Source organism: Alosa alosa, chromosome 14, assembly GCF_017589495.1.
Source record: "Alosa alosa isolate M-15738 ecotype Scorff River chromosome 14, AALO_Geno_1.1, whole genome shotgun sequence".
In the NCBI taxonomy this organism is placed as follows: Eukaryota; Metazoa; Chordata; class Actinopteri; order Clupeiformes; family Clupeidae; genus Alosa; species Alosa alosa.
Window position 1 is genome coordinate 25344885 of NC_063202.1, and position 17998 is coordinate 25362882.

General features: G+C 39.1%; 1 protein-coding gene across 1 annotated transcript in view; it reads right to left on the reverse strand.

The window, feature by feature from the left end:
- Positions 1 to 38: 38 nt before the first annotated feature.
- The window catches only part of acp2 (acid phosphatase 2, lysosomal), a 30374-nt gene continuing 12414 nt past the window's right edge, over positions 39 to 17998 (reverse strand). The window contains exons 8-11 of the mRNA XM_048263596.1: positions 12453 to 12541; positions 9589 to 9695; positions 5551 to 5726; positions 39 to 1441 (exon numbers count right to left, since the gene is read on the reverse strand). Coding sequence (XP_048119553.1) covers positions 1305 to 1441; positions 5551 to 5726; positions 9589 to 9695; positions 12453 to 12541 — 509 coding nt within the window. The 3' untranslated portion in view covers positions 39 to 1304. The remainder of the gene's footprint in view (positions 1442 to 5550; positions 5727 to 9588; positions 9696 to 12452; positions 12542 to 17998) is intronic.

Genomic DNA, 17998 nt, shown 5'->3' on the forward strand with positions numbered 1-17998 from the left:
GAATGTGTTGTAATGCATGTCAAATGTTAGTAAAATCATTGTATTTATTTGCATATTTAATTTTTACATTCCCTTTCCTTTGCCATTTTAAAGCATTCAATATATACAATCAGAGAAAAACAAACAAATTGTAACATAGAAAAATGAACAAAGTTCATAAAATTTTACAAATACTTAAATCCTCAGAGTGAAGAGAGAGAGAAATCATTTTACTTAAAAGGTGCTCTAAGCGATGCCAAGGGTGTTTTAGGCTAAAACATTTTATGTCAATTACTGCAATTACCTAACCAACTGCTAGCTGTCTGTGTCCTGAATACACTATAAAGTAGCGAGCTAGCTCTCTGTTTTGTTTGAAAGTCAACAAAAAGTGACGTTATCTAGCATCGCTTAGAGCACCTTTAACTACAGTAGATTCCCATGAAGATGTCAAAGATTGGAATTCAAAATATATTATGGAAACACTCAATTCACATTGTAACCTTTTTGGCCTGACTCTCACAAAATGGCAAATCACTGTTGATAACTGAGGGAAAACTAACTGTACCTATCCAATACCTTGCAATCTGTGAAAACAGAAAGTTGGTCAACTGCTGTGCAGTAATAAGGACTGAAAGTCTGTAAAGTATAGAGAATGTTAAGAACTTAGTCATTGATCAACTGAACAGAAGGTAGCATCACATTTGACAATGCATCTTAGGATGCAAAAAAAAGGTAAGTCATGAAGCACTACTAGCTGTTCCCTTTTAGTGTGCTCCGTAGACATAGCCACTTTTAAAAGTGTCACAATGATTGAATGTAAACAGAATTCACAAAATAACAGACACTTTGTTGCCACTTTGTTTCCACAAAGTATTGAAACGGTTTACCCTTTGTAGAAGGGAAGGTCAAGACTTTGTTCCAAGCAACACAACATTCAGTGGGCATCCACTGTGGTCACTGCACTGTGAAAAAGGCAACCAGAAACACTTCTTATCCCAACAGTTTCACACACACACACACACAGATGCCATAGCACCTAATGGTTCTCTAGATTCCTTCAGTAGATTTCAGCGATTTTCTCAGTAATTCAGGGCTATGTGGCAAACATAACAAAACCAACTTGGTAGGTATGCAAGGCTATTGTAGCCATGTCAAGTTTTTTTTTTGCCAAAAGACAAACAAACAAAAAAAAAAAGGTAAAAACAATCATATTTCGTTTTTTCATCCCTGTTTCATCCAAACTGAAAGGTTATGGGTGTGGGCTTTATGCAAATTCACAGATCATCCTCGCCATCCCACGTGTCTTCTTTCCGGTGGTATGACCGTCAGGAGTTCTCATCCCCATCATTGATGACGTGACTGTAGCCAGTTGAGGTCTCCCTTTGCCGGCAGAGCACAACGAAGAGGAGCAGGACGAGGAAAAAGAGGAGGCATGCACACACTGCCAACCCAATCACAACTTCTGAGGGAGGGAAGGCAAATACAGTGTTCAGTAACATCAGGAAGTCACAATGAAACGATCAACATTCCTGAAGAAATGACACATGGCCTAATAGTGATTAATAGACATTTTCACCAAGTACATAGAGGTGGTACATCCAATCATTTACTTATGGTAGTCAATCAGTTTTAGGGACAATTGTACACAGAAACTAATCAGCTACTTGCAGAGGTGGAAAAAGTACGAAAATATTGTACTCAAGTAAAAGTACCAATACCTTGATTAAAATATTACTCAAGTACAAGTTAAAATACCGATCTGAAAATTTACTCAAGTAAAAGTAAAAAGTAGTTCATTTAAAATGTACTTTAAGTAAAAGTTACTTAGTTACTTTTTTTTTTTTGGGGGTACCAGAACAACCAGTTTTACCAAAGACTTTCTAATGAGGAGATACAGCATTCAAATAATCCTCCATGGTAATGCATGGGGTTAGTTTGTAACAGTTGTCTACACATATCACAACCCTTCCGCGGCAAAACGTCAACATGTGAATACATTGAACCAATCATGTGGTGTGTTGTAAAATACATTGAGCCAATCATGTGGTGTGCTGTGAAGACATCGTGCCAATCATCTGTTGTGATCTCGCTGCTCGAGCAAGATTGGTGTCGTGAAGCCTTACGCACACGCATTTCTGCTGAAATAGATGCACGATAAGTGGCCAAAAAGTGTTGCAATATGGCCGCCAAGTGGAGGTACTTGCCTGAAAAGGACGTTGAGAAATGGAGATCTATGTGAAAAAGGAGAACTCCGGTGATTTAAGTTTGAGCAGTAGTTGATTTTCAAAGTTAGTTGCACTCATCCTTGGGTCACTTTGCAGTGAACAGTAATCCAGCACAACTGAAAAGCCCCTCACAGGCAGCTGAGGCAGGCAGGCCAATATTGAGTTGCAGAGAGTTTTTTTTATATTTGGAAACGAGCAGAAGGTTCAGCAGATTAAAGGGCGTCCTACTGGGGGGGGAAAGTGGGAAGTATAGGGCCCCAATGGAGGAGAGGGCCCGTGAAAAGTGGAATACAGGGGGCACAACATTTTCACCAGGCATTAGTAATAACTCAGGTAATCCACACATAAAAAAATCCAAACAACTCCATAAGTAGAGTCATGTAATGAAGTGGAATAACACAGGGGAAAAGTATTAAACACGCTAAGAAAAAGCACTAAGGCAAGGAAAGGGAAGGAACGAGCTGGAATCTGTATAGAGAGTAGTTATCCTTTCAATCTTTGCAAATTAATATAAGCTTGGTTAGTAGCCTACATATTGATGGGCTATAATTATAATATTGATGGGTTTTTCATTACCAAGGTGTCACACAAGAAACATTTCATGATGGATAAAAGCAAAAAGCTCTCCCAAGACCTTTGCAACCATATTGTTGCAAAACATATCAATGAAACTGGTTACAGATGCATTTCAAAACATCAGAATCTTCCAGTAAGCAGCATGGGAGCCATTATCTGCAAGTGGAAGAAACATCACTGCATCATCAACCGGCCATGCACAGGATCTCCTCGTAATATTTCTGACCAGGGAGTCAGAAGGATAGCCAATTCCAAGAGCCAAGGACCACTCGGAGAAAGCTCCAGAAAGACTTGAAGGCAGCCAATTCAATTAAATAGTTCTGGAAGTAACTAAAGATCAGGATTCACAAGAGGGACCCCTGGAATCTGTTTAGAACAATGGGCCAAAATCAGACCTGATACTGCGACCAATAAGTTTTGTCATACAGGAAATGTCTTTACAAACAAAGGCTTTTCCACAAAGTATTGAAGAAATTTCAGTAGGCACGTAAAATACTTTTTTCCTGTGTCATTCCACTTTAATATACAAAACTCTTATGTTTGGATTTTTTATATGTGTGTTAATATAATGTGTGGTGAAAATTTCGAATAGACTCACTGGAAGTTTAGGCTAATTACTGAAAAAATAAATAAATAAATAAATAAAAAAAAAACGTTCAATACTTATTTCCACCATATATTTATTTAACCTGAATATTTTAACTTCCAAATTAAATGTCAAAATGAATGTCGAAATTTAAAGTTTGACTGACTGGATTTTGTATACAAGACATAGTGAAAACTGTGTAAGGTCACTCTCACTCTCCCTTGCTAAAGAGCTAAATTGTTTAGTCCGCCTGCACGATTCATAAGGTAGTCTATCTTTTGTTTATTTAGTTGAGCATCGCTAGTAGTGGATCGCTAATTGTTTTGCTGCTGGTGCAATGTCTTTCCCCAACAAAGCCAAGTCAGGTTACTAAAAACAAAGGCCAAAACAGGAAAAAGAGAGACATAAAAATGAGGGGAAACAACTGCTAATAAACTTATTTCCAAAGAAAGGTGAGCACAAACGTCAAAACACGAAATCCCATGGTGTTTGCTTAAATATCTCCGCAATCATTAGTGCTAAAACGAACTGAGACAACCGATTGGAATAGCGGAAAATACACTTTCATAGGTTAGGCTAATATGATGCATTTCGTGATCCAGTCAAGACTGCATGGCGCCAGCTTGATTCATGTCCTGTTGTAGGCTACATGCTGATCATTATCACTTGGCTAGTGGTTTAGGGTGCGATTTTTTTCTCTCCCTTTCCGTTAGTCTTTTTTTTTTTTACTCAAGTAACGGATGGGATTTTTGATGTAGCGAAGTACAATACTTCACTCAAAATGTAATCAAGTAAAATTTAAAATACCGATTTTATAAACTACTTAAAAAATACACAGAAAAACTACTCAATACAGTAACGTGAGTAAATGTATTTTGTTACTTTCCACCTCTGCTATTGCAACACAATTACATGTTTATTTCCAAACGGGACTATTAGAAGTCCATGGGATTCAAAACAATGTTAGCTGGCCTACCTGCAAGTGTAGTGAGACCATTGCAGATTAGCCTGGGAATACCCATACAAACCTTTGGCAAATTTGGGATTTGCTCTGCAGGTCTGTCTGGCCAAGAGGCCATTGAAGAATTAAATACACATGCAGGCACGCAAATGCAGTTGCTAATCCAGCATGGATGTATATTTCTTTGGAATTAAGTGAACTGCATTTAAAAACATTCGTTTACAATATTGCTGAACTTCTAAAAGGATTTGGCAAGAGCTTAATGTACCCATTTAAGTTTAATTTCACTGCTAGTTACGCCCCTGCTTGAAGTCGTAAGTCAATGACTAGACCAGACCCACTCTCAATTCCAAATGAGAAGGTCTCTGTGCTAAACAGGCTAACTGCAGATTACTTAAAATGCAGGACACTTACTGGATATGCACCCTCTTATCTGAGCATGTTTCAGCTCTATTTTTCTACAGATGTTGCTTTGGACACTTCAGACTATGAAGAAGAGTTCCTCTGATAACCTTTCAAAGTAGACCCTCTGTGCAACAATCACTGCACAGTGGTGTGGTGCACCACCACAATTGTCCTGGAAGTCCTTTGAGTCTGAGTAATGGTATGGTGTTTGAGATCTGTTTGACGTCAGCTGTTGTTAAGATTGAGGTCGATGCCTTTTTCCATGTATGGATAATCCTGTATGATTAGCAATCTGTCAGCTTTTTTTCATATAGAAATTGTCTTTGCCGCAATGAATCATGAATTATCTAACTTCTGAAGTCATTTAAGTGTCATTTAAGGAAGCACCACAAGATGGAGCCATATTAGCATGCCTGTTTGAAAATGAGCAGTGTAGTTTTCAGTTTCATCATAGGCAAATACTTTCAGCAACATATAAAAAGTTGGCATGTTGAATAAGGAAATATTCAATCTCTCTTGAAAAGACAAGAATGTAAACACTTTTCAAGATTGAAAACATTTCCATTCCAATCCATTATAGACAGAATACCAGCTGAGATCAGTTACATTGTTTTTTAATCAGGGCAGCATGTGTTCACATAATTGTAGAAGGGTTCTAGACTGTTGTAGAAAGAAATAGCTGATCATTAATGCAATATATACAATCTAACTAATCTGATATCATTTTAAAAAACTAACTGAGAAAACATTGGAGAACCCTTTTCCCGTATCACAGATATTCTCAGTAATACTTGAAGTAAAGATGTGAAAATACTAACCTGTGTCTTTTACTGTAGTTACCACTTGACAGTCCTTCTCCCAGTCAGGTGTTATGACATCCTTAGTGAGACGAATGAAGTCTTGCAGAAGACAATACTGTTCACAGCTGGGCAGGGCCAGGGGATAGGGTGATTTACTGCTGTCATTGCGGTAGAACATGGCCACAGTGAAGGACCTAGACAACAAGGCAAGTCCAGATATTTTCACTGACATGACCATAACATGATTTTTTTTTTCTTCTTCTTTTTGACACTCTTACTTTATTACATAGCAATAAACAAGCTGTGGAGCTATTTCACCAGAATATCCTTCCTGTTGTATTTTATTATTAGAGAGAAACGATCACACCAGTACTTTATTAACCAACAGTATTTCATTACTAAGAGGAACGGTGTGTTGTCTTTTCAATGAGGTCACAATGATTGTTAAAAAATCATTGTGCTATTCCTCTGTGTACATCTAGAGCATGGGTCCGCAACAGGCGCCAGTAATATTCTTTTAGTCTATTCACCGATCAGTCCACCGTGCTTAAACAAATATGGAAAGAACCCCAGAACGCAATAGGATCTAGCCTAGCTAGCCTACTCTGTGTGTAGCCCTCTACCAGTGCTTCAATGCTGCGCTTTTATACTACTGTCTGGAGCGGATAGGCCACCTTGAAGGTGCCGCTCCGTCTGGGGTAGGCTAGTGCCGTCTGATATTCTTTTAAAAAAGCGACACCGTTGCATATCCAACACCAACAGCATATCAGGCATATATATATATATATATATATATATATATTTGTGAAACCGGGTAAGATGAACGCCAAATTTTCTTTCCATTCCTCTTAATAGGCTCTACGTTCGTGGTAAAACTTCCCTTTTTTGACGTTTTGACCAAGACAATTTCTCCCAGTTAACTCCTGTAGTTACCAATATTGAAAAGGAGAATAAAACAAGAGAATAAAACAGAGTTAAATAAGACCATTTAATTACTCAAGTAGACCATCAATGGACCCATCCATGGTTTATTTTTAATTTTTATCCATTCTCCCTGTAGATGTGTGTGGACCGGAGCTGCGTTTAAATAATATAAGTACTATAGACTGCTCTGGCCTGCCGCCCGCCATCTATTGGCCATGAAAAATACTGGCCCGCTGCCAAAGTTACTTGCCGACCCCTGATTTAGAGGCTCAAGCATTTTTTTTTTTCTTGTCTTAAATCTGGAAATAATACGTTTTGGGGGTTTATTTATATAGCACATCTTTCATGCACAAAGAGCAAAAAAATTCGCTTTACGCATAGAATTACGTTAAGAAAAATGGAAGGAGAAAAATGGAGGAAAAAAAACACATTAGTTCATCGGTTAAATTTAACCAACTGAAAATGTCAGAACAGACCAAAAATCACTGAACAGACCAACCCGGTAGCCTTGCTGGCAGTCTAGAGCACACTGGAAGCACAGGTCAGCAGCAAGTGGACTTTTGACAGCCACAGATCATAGATGCTAGTTTGTCATCACTCCAGACTGTGGACCCTAACTGTGGACCTTAACAGAACAGCTGAACGAGCTCGACTTTGCCAACAACCTAGCAAGTCAAGTTCTAGAGACCAAATTCATAGCAAATGATCAGTACTTGAAAAAACAGACATATAGATAAATATGGGACAGACCAAAGGTATGAGGATCAATAACAGTAACATCAAGATCAGACTGCAAGATGGAGTGGTGGAGAACGTTATTTACATACTTAGGAAGTGCAGTGGATATAACAGGGTGTTATAAACATTTATTTTTTTGCTTTTCAATTACTCATGGATGGTATTGTGTCTCAGGGCTCTTTGGATCAGTGAAATCAATCTCAGACACCTGTGATAATTAGTTTGCCCAATCAAACTATTAGTGAGCCCAATCAAAGAAAAACTATTTAAGAAGGATGTTCCACATTATTTAGCATGCCATAGGTTTCAAACAATATGGGAAAGAAAAAGGATCTCTCTGCTGCTGAAAAGCGTAAAATTGTGCACTACTTTGGACAAGGTATGAAAACATTGGATATTTCCTGAAAACTTATGCGTGACCATCGTACTGTGAAGAAATTTGTCGCTGATTCAGAGCACAGGCGGGTTTGTGCAGACAAAGGCATCATAAGGAAGGTTTCTGCCAGACAAATTCATAGGATTACGAGAGCAGCTGCAAAAATGCCATTGCAAAGCAGCAAACAGGTATTTGAAGCTGCTGGTGCCTCTGGAGTCCCGCAAACCTCAAGGTGTAGGATCCTCAAGAAGTTTGCAAGTGTGCATAAACCTACTATTCGGCCACCCCTAAACAATGCTCACCAGCAGAAACGGTTGCAGTGGGCTCAAGAATACATGAAGACTAATTTTCAAAGAGTTTTGTTTACGGATGAGTGCCGTGCAACCCTAGATGGTCCAGATGGATGGAGTAATGGATGGTTGGTGAATGGCCACCATGTCCCAACAAGGCTGAGACGTCAGCAAGGAGGTGGCGGAGTCATGTTTTGGGCCGGAATCATGGGGAGAGAGCTGGTAGGCCCCTTTGGGGTCCCTGACGGTGTGAAAATGACCTTGACAAAGTATATAGAGTTTCTGACTGAGCACTTTCTTCCGTGGTACAAAAAGAAGAACCGTGCCTTCCGTAGCAAAATCATCTTTATGCATGACAATGCACTCGCTCATGCTGCAAAGAACACCTATGGGTATAAAAGGAGAGAAACTCATGGTGTGGCCCCCATCTTCCCCTGACCTCAACCCTATTGAGAACCTTTGGAGCATCATCAAGCAAAAGATATATGAGGGTGGGAGGCAGTTCACAGCCAATCAGCAGCTCTGGTAGGCTATTCTGACATCCTGCAAAGACATTAAAGCAGAAACTCTCCAAGAACTCACAAGTTCAATGGATGCAAGAATTGTGAAGGTGATATCAATGAAGGGGTCCTATGTTAACATGTAACTTGGCCTGTTAAGATGTTTTGATTGAAATAACTTTTGATTTAATTTATATCACCTCCTAATGCTGCAAATGTAACACATATCCATTTATAGTTCTTTACAACCTATAAAATGTCTTGAAACTCATAATAATTTGGAACAGCGCATTTTGAGTTCATATGGTATTATAGTCATCATTGCGAGGTTTGTTCAATAAAATTCGAATTATACTGACTGTCATTTGCATAAACTATTTAGGAAAATCTGAGAAAAATGTAATTTGTATAATAATGTGGAATGCAGTGTATATGGAGGACGTGGAAATGGAGACGTGGAAAAATCCAGAGTTTCATCAGAGGAAAATACTGAAAGTGTGGTTGTTGAACAAAATCAGTAACAAAGAAATATCAGCACAGCAGTAAAAACGCTATAAGTAAGTTGCGTAAGGGATAATGTATAGAACGCCAGTCATTATCGGAAAATAAGTCCCAACAGGGGCGAACAGGACCGACGCGCCAGCGGAAAAATAAACTCCACATGATATGACTCTTTACATTTATTTGTTACCATTTCATCGTGGCTTTTGGTGAGAAACAAATAATTCGCAACACATGCTGAACTTGAATCAAACATTCTTTAGAACACCGTTGATCAACCATCTGCTTTCACTTTTGAATGAAGTTCCAATGCAAGAAGTGACTGTACTAATTGCGGAGTGATATGAAAGACGTGAATTAGAAGCACAAAACCCATTTTCCTTGACAGAGGTCTGTTATACTTAGCAATAGTCTGTTTTTGAGGAATAGCACACCAACTGAATGGAGCATTCTGCAGCATTATGAAGAGCAGTGTAATAAGATCATATTTAATGCTTCATAGTCAAGGGGGTTAATACAGATACAAATACAGATGTTCTTTTTTTCAGAATTTTTTTTGTTTGTTGCCAACAACAACAAAAGTATTATTATAACCATATCTGGTCCATTTCCCAATGCTAATCAATCAAAAGAACATTTAAACCTTTCCCTAAATAAACGTGGCATATATGTGCAATAAAGTGCATACAAGCTCGAAAATAAAATGTGTAAAATAAGTGTAGCATACCCATTGTCCTCCTGGTACAATTCAAATATGTGACATGAGGCGTAGGGGGGCTGCTGCCCATTGAACACATCCAAAGCTGCCTGCAGGGCCACTATAGTGGTGTCATGCTGTAGTGAGTAAAAGACATTATTAACAGAGGACGTGCAGTGCTTTATTTATCTGTTTATTTATCACAACAGAAAACTTACTTTCATCATCATACTTTCTTCAGTTGCTGATAACAGCATTTTCAGAGGCAAGTATCTAGTAGTAACTACTTACAATGACATCAATAAACATTACTTTAAACAGTTTGTGTATGTTAATGTAAAGTCATACAACCTAAATTAAAAAAGAATGCACTAGCATTTCCAACCACCCAAAAAAAGGCAGGCCGATAAGACATATACTGTAGTCCAAGAGCATTAGCTCAAAATTGGTAACAAGCTGAATTTTTCAGGATATGTTCAGAATACCTTTAGGAATAACATACTAAAAGTCCCCGTGAATCCCCCTTGTGCTTTCTGAGATATTCAAGATGGCGTCCAAAATTGCCGCTATTTGGAGATTTTACCATCACTCAGGCTTAAAACATAATACAAATGCAATAAAAATGTTTAAATATAAGTTCTCTCATACAAGGAATCCAAATTCACCATTGACACACTGCTAAAATTAAAGTTAACCAAGATTACAAGGTCAATGTGACACAAAATTCACATAGTGTACCCATTAAGCCCAGGCACCATTTAAGCCCATTTGTAACTTTGTAATTTTTTAGAAAAAGAGGGGCCTGTCTAATGCTATTCATTATTTTGTCTAATAACACAATGTCTTTATTATGTTAGTTTTTATTTGGCACCAAAGTCGCTTCAAAACTTTGGTGTTTTCGAACCCCTCAGATAGAGCCTCTTTTCAATTATTTTCAGCCACTGACTAAGTATGTAGATTCATATTATGTAAATTGGGAGATTATTGTTTGTTTTGTGTGTATAAACAGGTAGTTCAGTGTCATTTTTTACCATTTGGCTTTATGTAGAAAGATGAGTTATGCTAGTTAGCGCAGTGAGCAAACCATTGTCAATAGTCAATACATGTAGCCCTACTGATATGTAACGGGAGTATTTTGCTCTCCATAAATATCCACTGCGTTGTGTTTTTAAAAGAAAAGTTGAAATAACGCAACGTGACGTTCGAACTGGGTCTTACTGAATTTGTTTATTTTCGTACACAGGCTATCACATTCAGGTGCTCCTGTTGCGTGAAATCTGACAAGCCAGCCTGGGGAAGTGGGACACTTAGTTAAAAGTTCATTTTCGCGAAGCATAGCCTCACGTCACACCTACACCACACCCCCTTACCCTTAGATTCCCGTGGGAAAATAAAGAAAATACAAAAACTCCAAAAAGAAAAGCACAACTCATGTGGGGAAATTCAGGGAAACAACATTAACCCTGCTACAGATACACTGCTTAAGGATTAAAGATGTTGAGTGTACAAACTATATGTTTTCTGATTCATTTTACAAAAAAAAAAGAAAAAGGATTTGGATGGGTGAAATAATATTTTAGCCCACCTTGGAAAAAGGCATTTTTTGAACATAAAAAAAATGCTTTTTTCCAAGGTGGGCTGAAATGGTACAGTGACCCAAAAAACAGCTAGCGCAAGCTAAGTTAAAATAAGAATTCCTTGTTAATTCAGAGAGTTTGGCAAAAGAGGAATAACTATGATGGCAAGTTTTAAAGCATATTTAGGCTACAGGCATTTCTTTATACATTTGATCATGTTTATAAACCTTAAATGTTTATAAAATCTTAATGTCTATGAAAAATATGTGAACTTAGAAGGTTCAAATCTCTCATGTCGACAAAAACAACAGATTTATTATTTAGCAGCTGCATTTTACCAGTGACAAAAGTGATTTTGCAACTTTGGTAGCTCTTGGTCTGAACACATAGTTAGACAACAATGAGACAGAAATTTTCCCTCTATAACCGTTATAATGTAATAGCACATAATATTATATATAATGCTGACTTCATATAATGCAGCACCAATGCCAGCTTTACTAGATTATGAGGGAGAAACTGAAGAATCAACACCAATTTCTGATGATGAGGATGATGACTGAAGTGATTTATTATTATGAAATGTCTCCATTCAATAAACTTATGATGAACTTGACTTACTTACCCTAAAAAACATATATTTTTACCTTTTAATTACATTTGTATCAGGTTTTAAGCCTGAGATATGAAAAAATCTCCAAATGGCGGCCGTGGCCTACTGGTTAGCACTTCGGACCTGTAGCCGGAGGGTTGCCGGTTCGAATCCTGACCAGTAGGCACGGCTGAAGTGCCCTTGAGCAAGGCACCTAATCCCTCACTGCTCCCCGAGCGCCGCTGTTGATGCAGGCAGCTCACTGCGCCGGGATTAGTGTGTGCTTCACTCTACTGTGTGTACACTGTGTGCTGAGTGTGTTTCACTAATTCACGGATTGGGATAAATGCAGAGACCAAATTTCCCTCACGGGATCAAAAGAGTATATATACGGGGACTTTTAGTATGTCATTCCTAAAGGTATTCTGAACATATCCTGATAAATTCAGCTTGTTACTCATTTGTTCTATGTGTAACCCTATTGCTACTGGACTAATATGCAAACGCAGGCTGTAGCAGCGAGCATGTAAACAAAGGTCTAGCTCACTAGAAAAGTTTTCATCTGTGTGATGCTTGGCAACCATTATCGCTTAAGTACAACCTACAACCTACAATCTACAACCTCTTGGGAGTTGCTTCATTACTGGCAATCACCATTCATAAACTGTTGCATTAACAGACACTGCTAGCACCACATGAAAATCTGCAGAAATGGTTTAGCTTACCGCTGAGTATACAGTCATCTTCAGAGGATCTTTAGAATCTTGAACAGCATGTGCAGACATGTTAACAATAATCTGGTTTAAGAGGAGGCCTGCAATTTGAAAGAATAATAACAATGCCAATATGTTAATCTTGCTCCTTTCAATTTAGTTGTTACCAGGCGAAATACAATTTTAATGACAACACACTTTCAAAAGTTACTACTACTACTACTACTACTTCTTATTAATTAACTAAAAGTCTGATCCACTTTGTTCGAGATTATTTCTTGGTCTCTCCATCATTCAGGCTCGTGCCACTGTTGTGAAGAAGGTTGGTGGCTGCTCACTTAATTCACTCGTTACAAAATATCGATACGGCGCCATCAAGCCTATACAGGCTTTTGCTTTTTTTCTAGACCGCGAATGTAAGACGACCCCACTTTTTCAGACATAAAATGAAAAAAAAACCTTGTCTTATACTCAGGACAATACAGTACAATCCCAAATAACATTAATCAACCAAGGAAAACGCTGTTCACCAAATCATGATAAGCGATTGGCACTGCGCAGCATTAGTTTGTGATGTTTACTGAGTGTAATCTTAGGTAATGTCATGTATGAAAACTATTACCAGGCAGGCAACAGCCTAATGAGTGTCAGGTCGAGTGCAGTTGGGTCAGAGGTAATGGGTTGGCTATGTAGTCATCGAAAAGGCGATGGCAAAACAGTTTTCAAAAAAAAAAAAAAACACAACCCGTTTTTGAAAAATATCGTTTTTGGTCGATATTTTTGTTTGGTGGAAGCAAGGCCAAAACTTGATAAAATTCGGCATGACTTGCGACTCGACTTGGACTACTATTCACTCAAACTAAATTTCCTGATCGTGGACCACTCAACCCAGAGACACTTTCACTTCAGCGACGAAGAAAAAAAATAGCGGAGACAATGTTAGGCCTACTAAAGATGCCACTGGTCCGTAGAGTGTGCTCACAATGGGAGTTCGTCTGTCATGCTGCAAATTAAATAGCCCGCACTCTCCCTCTCGCTACACTGTTGCGTTTTAAAAGCGAAACTGATGCCACAACCTGTCTGGGTTTGCCGAAATAGCCTATGCTACAGGCTGCATTTATTACAGTGGTCTAGTCTACACTGTGCCCATTTAGAGACAGGAGCATAGGCAGCTTGCCGCGACAACAGCAGTCACTATCAGGCGCGCCAGCAGGAATGAATGTCACGGTACCCATCCACTTGCACGACACTTCTTTTTGTCGTGTCACATTCCACTCTAGTCCTATGGGTGGCGTCGTTTAATTTTTTACGCTACCCATAAAGCATCCCGGGAAGGCAGCTGCATTTGAAATAATGTAGCGCGACAAAGCTGGCCGAGGCCCATCTTTATGCAAATGATTCCGTTGAACGCGAGGCGACTCTCCAATGAAAGGACGAGGTTGTAGGTCCTTTGTTCTACCACAACGGTGCCTGTGAAACTTTGGTTCCGCTTACAAGACAATTAATGTTTTAACGGTCTCTTCCACGACCACCTAGTAGTCCATAAAACAAACGAAACTAGGATTTGGATGAATGTATTGACTGTTGGCGTTTCTGGTAAGGATTACCGGTACCGATCCACTTGCACGACACTTCATTTTGTCGTGTCGCATTCCACTCTAGTCCTATGGGTGACGTCAAGCCACTTTATTCCGCCCGCAAAGCATTCCGGGAAGGCAGCGCTGCATTTGAAAATATGTCGCGCGTCAAAAAGCTGGGAGAAGCCATAGACAGTAACGGTACCGATCCACTTGCACAACACTTAATTTTGTCGTGTCGCCTCCCCACGTTTAGTCGTGTGTGGACGTTTTGTTTAAAATGTCAGTTACCAGCTCATACTCAGTTCGTTTTAACGTATCTTTAGTGTTTTTCCACAAATGGACCACAATATTTTAGGCATGTACTTAACAGTATACAACACATTAATAGCCTAAACAAGCCATTTGGAAATCTTGTTTTATTTACAGTAAAAGAAATGGACGAACAGACTCCGTCGTTTTCAATGGGAGGGCACTGAGTCAAATAGAACGATTTTTCAGTTGGTCCCCCCAGTACTGCGCAGACTCACACTTAACTTTGTGACTTTAGCCATCGAACTGAATCTTGTAACTCGTATGATAGATACACAGAAATTCTTCTCACACTTCCTTCACCTTCAAAGTCATCAAAGTTAAACATTTATTTATGTATGTATTATTAATATCATCCTCACCAAGTCGTGTTAATGTTGAAGCTACCATACATGATCATCTTCAAAAACAGTCATGCTAAAACAAAACAAAAAAGTTATAGCCTTGAAGCTAATCTTCTTTCCACTTTCCCGACCTACGGTCAATCCATCGAAAACCTCTGAAATGATTAGTGCCTCTTTAAAAAAAAATAGGTTTACTTTTTTATTATTATTAGGTTGCCTCTGTGTAATTCTTTACCTTAACATACGGTCGTGTATGCTAGGTTTTGCTTATGAGTTACCGTCATAGACAGTAAGGTGGACTGAGCTTCTTATCCAAACAATACGGTTATCTCCCTACGGCGCGAAAGAGATTACGTCAAAGCTAGCTTCCCTCCAACCGAACAAGCTAACCATTCTTCTTACGGGTAACCAACGTTACGGATGAGGTAGTGGAGTCTGTTTTGCCTTTGTAGTATTTATGTGGATTACACAGAAGCTACAATATCGGCACAGGATATATGTTATATGAAGTTATGGTATTTCAAAAAAAATCCTAGAATGAATGGGCTTCTATGGGAGTTAGCAGAGAGGTGGTCCCTCCAGCCTACGTCGATTCTTCTACTTCCGGGAATTCGCCTGCCCCCTTGTTGGAGAGTCGCCTCGCGTTCAACGGAATCAATTTGTCGCGCTACATTATTTCAAATGCAGCGCTGCCTTCCCGGGATGCTTTGCGGGCGCGTTAAAGTCGCTTGACGTCACCCATAGGACTAGAGTGGAATGCGACACGACAAAAAGAAGTGTCGTGTTGGTAAATTAGCTTAACATTGTGTGTTGATAACGGGCAACCATAGTAAAAGAAAGCAAGTAGCCTAGCCCACAACTTCTGTAATTGCTGTGTGCGTTTGTTAGGCTATTATTCCCTCTCCTGCTCAAACAAAAGGTGCGTACATTAAAGTTGATTTTGACAACGTGTTTCCAAATTTTAAAGAAATTTGTAAATAGCCTATTGTCGAGCAGTTAATGGGATACTGCACAGTTGTGAAGCAGTTGGGAAGTTATGGTGGGCTAACTTTGTGTGAACACAAACGGGAAATTCTCTCTCGTTGAGTTGCCTGATGATACGCATAGATGCACAGACTAAACGGTAGGCTAGGTCATCAGGACATAAACAAAATGCCTCAGCCTTTAATAAGCACAATATGAAGTGGGCTAAATAAAAACATGATGTTGGAATAAACACCAACAGTATTAAGGTTTTGCACCTACGTCATAATGTCATGTGACCGTTTGTTTACAACTAGAGTGGTAGGCAAGGCACTGCAGAGAGTGGTAGGCAAGCCTACAACAGTCGGGTTGCATAGGCTACACAGTTACAAATAGCTTAATTTTATTGAAAAAAATGAAATTTTTTTAATATCAAATATTGACCGGGATGCCGACCACTTGTGTAGGCCCTAACAGTTGGTTTTACAATAAGAAGCAAAAAGGCGACGAACGACCGTTTAGTCTACCTATCCTCGTGGTTGTGGAGGATGATCGTTAGCAGCTGTGAAGTCTTTTATTCTCAAGATGGCCTAATGGTGTAGCCTACTGTCTACGAAGACGTAGGCTAAAATACAACTATCTACAGTCATCCAAAAATGAATTGCCAGAGATAGGCTCAGCATTTTAAACATGGCAAGATTATATAAAAAAAATTCTAATTTGTCTCGTGAAATTCGTGCTTGTGGACATCAATCGCCTATCTTCTGTCCTTCTATTTCAAGTTATCATGAGTGTCATTTGATTATATAATCACAAAATACATGAAAACAGAATAGGCTTATGTGCTATAGCCTACAGCTCAGTTAGGCTAACTCCCGTATGTCAAAATAAACTGATTTTTGAGCTGAACTTAGCCGAACCTAGGCTACTGCTTCAGTCATGTAAGAAGCAGTTTATGAATTATCTTTACCCGTTTAATCAAGTCCACATGACTAAAATAACAGCATATGGGCTGAGCTAGCAAAACAGCCTAATATAGCCGATGCTGCAATGAACTAGTAAAAAAGTTTCATACAATTAATGAACTTTATCACTCACATTCTGAGTTTTTCTGGGTGGTTATATATCCATGCAGATCGTCTTCGAATGAGTCATCGCTGTTATATGTTATATGTTACAGGATTCATGACTTTAACGACATTAATGTTACATGACTGACGCTGGCTATGTAGGCTACCGTTTTAACGTCTGCTGAGTCTACTGCTTACCAAAACCTGTTGCTGTTCAGTTCAAGTTAAATTATCAAATATTGTTTGATTTTGTGTCAACTTTCAGAGGGAAGACATGTTCCTTTCTGGCCAAATTTCACAGCTTCTAAGAAAGTCTATCGCCTTCGCGGTAAACCGAAGTTTTGAACAGAAAAAAGTTAGGCTACCATAGGCTGCAGGTTCTCCCATAACGTTATCGATACAGATCAATGCACCAAATCAGGGCGATTTTAGCGAAATAACGTTCCTGTGACAGGCTATCAAATATTGAACAATGGGATAACGTTTCATTATCACCTTTATTGATGCCTGAAATGTTGACATTGCTGAAATACAGAGATGTAGCCTACTGAGAGGCAGCTGCAGACAATGATGTTCAATGGGTTCAACTTGTCCCTAACCTACCAGGTGGATGTAAACAAAGCTATAGAACCTAGAATACGTCACATGAAAAACATGAATAGTGAACCATTAGCTCCGCCCCTGAATTGCGCCGTGGAAGCCTAGTAGCCTAGTCCAGAGCTATCCGTCCAGTCTGCATGAGAAACTAAATAAAATATCACATTGATCACGGCCAAGATTGTCCTATTTTGCCACCCAACTAAGTGGATTGCGTTAATCACCGCGATTAATTTTTAAATACATAATGTGTTACAAAATATTAACGCAATTAACACATTGTGTTTTCCTATTTCCTTTGTGGGGGACTGATCCGTGCTGCCATTACCACCACAGGCATGCACTGTGCACTGTGTGTAGGGCACCAAGAGACAGAGGAAGGACCAACATTTAGCCAATAAATAGTAGCTTTTGTTGTGGAAAATTCCACCTCTGAACCTCTTTGAACCAATTAGCACTCTGGAACCAAGTATCCGATGGACAGCGAAGACGAGAATCGCGGAGAGCCTGTTGATCCTTTTATTCACCGTATTGCAGTGAGAATACAATCAGAATAATGTTTAGACTGAACTGTCAAAGGGAACACAGAAACATCCTGACAACACTCAAAGCACATTCTAAAAACAATAGACGTTCATGTGCATTCCTGGCTTTGTAAATGGGAAACACAGTGGTTTGGACTGAGCAATAAATTA